We start from the raw sequence: 6,030 nt of genomic DNA on the forward strand, positions 1-6,030 counted from the left end.
ACTATTCATTGTCAAATTATATCAATAACAATGCTATTATATCATTTACCATTGGAGATGCTCTTAGGAGTGAATTGGTGGTGTGCTAAATTAGTGCTTCCAAACATTTTTCTTTAATTATATAATAGAAAAATTACATTTCAATGGAATAGTAGTAAAAAAAAAATATACATTTTCATAGTAATGCAACTCTCGTGTGAACGATGCAAATCTATTTCTGTGCTTGGTGACCAAAAAAAATTCAATTTGTAGTACAAATATTTTATAATTTATAAATGACCAATATTCAATTAATTTAATTTTGTTATAAACATAAATTATTTGAGATGGGCTACTGGACCCAGCAAGACTGCTGAGTGAATGACCATGGGAAGATAATCCAAACCAAACCCTTGATATATACAAGTTGTATACAAATCTAGCTTGATCGAATCCGTAGAGTCAATAGGACGAACCTTTCTTTCCCCGTAGAATCTCTCTCTCTCTCTCTCTCTCTCTCTCTCTCTCCATGGAGAACCAGAAAGGCGCGAATTCTGGTAATGAAGTTGACTCAAAATCGAACTACAAAGTGAAGTTAATGTGCAGTTACGGAGGCAAGATTCAACAGAGGCCTCACGACCACCAACTGACCTACGTCGGTGGCGAAACCAAAATCCTGGCCCTGCACCGCCGCATCAAGTTCTCCGACATTCTCTCCAAGTTGATCTCCCTCTCCAATTCCGCCGCAATCTCCTTGAAGTATCAGTTACCTGGTGAAGATCTCGACGCTCTGGTCTCCGTCATCAACGATGACGATCTCGAGCACATGATGGCCGAGTACGACCGCATCCACACCCTATCATCACCATCATCCAAGCCGGCTCGGCTCCGCCTCTTTCTCTTCTCCTCGACCCCCCCGCTGAAATCGGCGCCGTTGAACCCGGACTTCTTGTTCGGATTCGATGACGAGTTTCAATCGCATTCAACTCCGAAATCCGAGATCATTCAACCCGATTTTCCCGCGTCGAATATGCCAAATGGAGCACCGATTCAGGGTTACGAGACTTTCTCACGTGTGGAAGGAGGAGGAGCGGGGCAACTGGTTTACCGGTTACCGGTGATGGCCGGTGGGTATCAGGGTGGAGTTGGAGTTGGACCCTATGGAATGCAGGCTGTAAGAGTGGTGCCGGGAATTGTTTACCGGGAGCATCCGGTGTACAATTTTGTCCCGGCGGCATTGCCGGAACACAAATTGGGATTCAGTGCGGAGGAATGCAGGGGAATCAATGGAATGGGATTGGAGGATGGCGGGATTGCACACGTGGCGATCGATGACGGTGGTAGGTCGCTAGTCTACAATGCGGTTGGAGTTGTGTCACCACATCCGACGGTTACAAGGCCAATGACGTTCACCAATGACGCCAAGATTAATATCTGATCTCCGGCAATACCGACAGCGACAGCAACTCTAGTAATCCGAATTCCTTTCCATTTTGTTCATAAAGTTTTACAATTATTTGACGTGTACAGAATCTGATTATCATCAGATTTTATGCATTAGTATTTTTAAATATTTTGAGAGTGTGTGAGTGTGTGCATACATACATATTTGATGGGATTTTTTTTTTTTTTTTTTTAATAGACTATTTTGATTGTTGCGATCAGCTGGGTGGGTGCCTTGTAACTTTGTTGATGTTTTTTTACCTGATGATTGTGACTTGTGCATTTAGATTTATTATTATTATTATTATTATTATTATTTCTTTTTAATTTCATGAAAAATTCAAGGAATATTTAACTTGAATATCAGCTATGTAAATTTGTACACTGTACATCTACTTTAATTTTTTTTGGGTTTGAAGTCAATGGTGATGTAAATGCTATAATTGTGAAATTGATGAATGCAACAAAATTGTGAAACTGTTTGATTCACTATAAATTCTTTCAAGTTTTTTTAATCCATTGCTAGTTCAAAACAACCACCAAATAAAATAAATAATACTACACACATTCAGAGAAGTAGACATGAAATAGTAAATATGTGGATTAGATTTATTATGATTCATAATACACATTTTAAAAAAATATATATATTTTTTTGGATAACTTATTGGCAGAATAAAATCTAGTGAGAATTAGTTTAGGTCCCAAATCATCCTAGTAAAATTAAATCTTTTTTAGAGCAAGAATAGTAAAATTATTATACTTTCTTATCATATTTAATTTATGCTATGACGTGTTACACACTTTAGTCATTAGTGCAAATAGTTTCATGTGAAAGCCCATTAATATTTATATATGTTTCTGTAGCAGAAATGACCCATCCTGAATTGGGCCGTTCAGTAGGAATATTAAGCACGCCTTTGTCTTGTAATTAAACCGGGCCGGCTCAGTTTAAGACTAGGGCTTCTTATAACTGAATAAATTAAATTTGTTCGTAATTGATCGAGGGATTCTTTTTCTTTTTTTTTCTTTTTTTTTTTTTTCTAGTAAACTGGAACTAATAGATAGATTAAATAGAGTAATACAAAGTTCTGGGATAACTAATCCTGCGAGCATCATCATATAGTTGATTAGCAATACATGGCGGAGCAAAGTCAAAAATATGTAAGCTATCGACTATAGGAGAGGCTTGATTTGCTAGAATATCCGTATAGCTATTCCCTTCGCGATAGATATGATTAATCACCTGGACTCCCAGCCGCTCTAATAGGAACCTGCAATCATGAATTAAATTACTCAAGTGATGGTTAGCATTTTCTTGACCCACAATGAGTTGTTTGACAAGTAAGGAGTCAGTTTCCACTTCAATGTTTCTGTAGCCTTTATCAAGAGCCAAATTTATGCCATCTCTGAGTGTCCAAAATTCGGCTTCTAAACTTGAAGCAGTTCCTATGTTTCTGCAAAAATCCATAACCCATTGACCCCATTTATCTTGGATAATTCCTCTTCCAGGTGCAAGCCCAGGACAACCCTTGGTTGAACTATCAGTGTTTAACTTGTAGTTGCAAAGATGAAGAGGATGCCAAGAGATAAGATGGGTGGATTTTGTTTGAATAGGTTCGAATGGATTGGAGGTATGCTGTCATTCAAGAGCCAAGGCAGTGACAAGTGAAGGGTTGAAAGGGGTGGGGTTGTTTAGAGAAAAACAATAAGAATTTCTAGCTTTCCAGAGGGACCAATAGACAATTCGGAAAATAATGAACCAAGCAACATTAATGGGATAGGGTTCTATAGATTGACAATTTGTGCAAATCCAATCCATGAAGACAAGGTTGAAAGAGTCCTTGAGCAGTGAAGGAATCCCAATGGAGTTCCAGTGATCTTTTGAGATTGGGCAATCTCTAAGAATGTGACAAGTGGTTTCGGGTGCAAGCGAACAAAGAAAGCAGGTATTATCAGTAGTGATGTTTTGACATAAGGGAAAGGATTTGGTGATGATACGTTGATGAAGACATAACCAAAGAAAGTGGGTTATTCACTAGCATAGATGTGCCAGATCCAATCCCAATTAGACAAAGGGGGTGACGTGGTGAAATTTTTTGTAAGGAGGTAGGCAGATTTAGATTGAAAATCGCCATTTATAGAAAAGTTCCAAACGGCTTGATCGTCACCTGAAGGAAACCAAGGGAGAGTGATACTTTTGATCTTGTTCCCAATGAAGGAAGGGAGAACAAATGAGATTATGGAGAGGTCCCATGAATTATTACACCAACAATCACTGATTTTCAAAGAATCTTCGTCCCTAGTGAGTGGACCAAAAATAAGATTCCTAAGAATACCAATGCCTAACCAGTTATGCAGCCAAAAAGTGTGGTTAAGCCATTCCTAAGAAGGATTTTGGTTCCTTTTTCGATTATACTGTTGCCTTTTGGATACCTCTCCAAGTCGGTGAAGTTCTATTAGTTCTAAGGTTGGGATTGTTGTACTTGGCACCAAGAACTTTGACCCACAAGGCTACTTTATCGCGTTGCAAACGCCAACCTAATTTAGCCATTACAACACAGTTAACAAGGTTGGATTGCCTAATGCCCAAACCTCCAAAGTTTTTAGGTTTGGTCACAGTATCCCAACTAATGGCATGGATTTTACGAATCACAGAGTTTGAACCGCAAAGAAAGTCCCTATTGATTTTGTCAAGAGCTTTGCAAGTCGAAATGGGAAGGTAATTACATGGCATAATGTAAGAGGGAATAGCGGCATTGACAGCTTTAATGAGAGTGATATGGCCAGCTCTAAACAATAATTTTCTTTTCCAACCATCAAGTTTGGACTGAATTTTTTCCACAAGGAAATGGTAGGTGGCTCTGTTATGAAGGATAGGGCAGCCAAGATAGTTACCAAGATTGGTGGTTTTGGGGATTTGGAGAGTGAGGGCAAGGTGGTCTTGGATTTCGGTAGTGAGGTTGGCTGAAAAGAAGACTTTGGATTTATGGAAACTGACTTTTTGACCTGATTGGGTACAAAAGTCTTGGAGGATAGTTTTGATACACTCATAGTTTCTGTCAGTAGCTTTACCAAAGAGAATGAGATCATCCGCAAAGAAGAGATGGGATAGTTGCGGACCACCCTACTTAATTGGATTGGGGCCCAAAGATTTTCCTCGCAAGCCTTGGTAATATTGATGGAGAGGTATTCAAGGCATAGAATGAAAAGGTATGGGGATAGGGGATCACCTTGACGGATGGCTCTAGTGGGTGTAAAAGAATCAGTCATATCACCATTAAACAAGATAGCAATGGATGGTGTGGAAACGTAAGACATGATGAGGTCAATCTAGAGTGGGGCAAAGTTGAAAAAGGTTAAGACTTGTCTAATGAAATCCCATTCTAGACGGTCAAAAGCCTTTTCAAGATTTAACTTGATGAGCATATTCCTAGATTTTCCTTTGTTGGATTTGAATTGATGGACACATTCTTGAACAATGATGACATTTTCAGTTCCTCTCCTGCCTGGAATGAAACTAGATTAGAGAGGACTAATGATGTCATTTAAAAAGGGGCGAAGACGAGCCACAAGAGTTTTGGTGATCACCTTATAAATAGTGGTGTAGAGCCCAATGGGGCGAAATTGAGTGATAAGCTTAGGGTGATCAATCTTGGGGATGAAACAAAAGAGGGTTTGGTTAATTTCAGGGTGGATCTTGCCAGTGACAAAAGCTTCTCTCACAAAGTGGAGAACAAAGGGATTTATGATATTCTAACAGTGTTTGAAGAAAGTTGGGTGGAGGCCATTAAGGTCAAAAGCTTTCCAGGGCTTGAAAGTTTGAAGAACAGACCTGATTTCTTGCAAGGATGGAGGATTGGAGAGAGAACAATGTAGTGTGTTGTCAATGCTGGGAAAAGTAATGGTGGTTTGAGGGAAAAGGTTTTCAGAGATTCTAGAAGAAGTGAAGAGGTCCTTGAAATAAGATACAATAACATCTTTGATCTGACACTCTTCGTACAACCAACTGTTGTTTGATTTTTTTAGAGCAAATATTTTATTTCTTCTGCGGTGAGATATTTCTTCTGCAGTGAGATAGAGTAAAAACATGAAAAAATTGTGTGTTACGGTCACCATTGAGAGTGAAATTAATTCTGGCTTTGAGGGCCCAAAAATCTTCCTCCATTTTGAGAATACCATTATAGTCATTAATGAGAGGTTTTTCAAGATCCAGGAGGAAGGAGTTTGAATCAGAATCAAGAGATTTTTGAACCCCAAGAATCCTAGCAGCAAGTCTTTTTTTTTTTCTACGGAAGATATTTCCAAAAGTGGTCTTGTTCCAGTGAGTGACTCTCTCTTTGAAATCAAAAACATAGTTGGTGTAAGAGGTTGTTGGGTTGCTCTAACTTTCTTTGACAACACAAAACAAGAATGGGTCAGAGAACCAAATAAACTCAAAACGAAAGGGCCGAACAGTTCTACGGAGACCAGGATTAAGATTGAAGAGAATGGGACAGTGGTCAGAGTGGATTCTAGGGAGGTGAAAGACTTCAGTATCAGGGCATAAAAGGTGCCACTCATTGTTGCAAGGTCATGGTCAAGATGCTCTCTGATGATGCCACCAAA

At 39.1% G+C, this 6,030-nt stretch overlaps 1 protein-coding gene across 1 annotated transcript; it reads left to right on the plus strand.

The window, feature by feature from the left end:
- The first annotated feature begins 508 nt into the window (after positions 1 to 508).
- LOC145824388 (uncharacterized) lies at positions 509 to 1,417 on the plus strand. Its single transcript, XM_082924033.1, has one exon. The coding sequence runs from the start codon at positions 509 to 511 to the stop codon at positions 1,415 to 1,417; it is 909 nt and encodes a 302-aa protein (XP_082780159.1).
- The last annotated feature ends 4,613 nt before the right edge of the window (positions 1,418 to 6,030 follow it).

Source organism: Camellia sinensis, chromosome 4 (genome assembly GCF_055761805.1).
Source record: "Camellia sinensis isolate YWXY chromosome 4, ASM5576180v1, whole genome shotgun sequence".
NCBI classification, from domain to species: domain Eukaryota; kingdom Viridiplantae; phylum Streptophyta; class Magnoliopsida; order Ericales; family Theaceae; genus Camellia; species Camellia sinensis.

Excerpts from the sequence above, each read along its gene's own strand:
- LOC145824388 (XM_082924033.1), top strand. The coding sequence starts at position 509 with ATGGAGAACCAGAAAGGCGCGAATTCTGGTAATGAAGTTGACTCAAAA.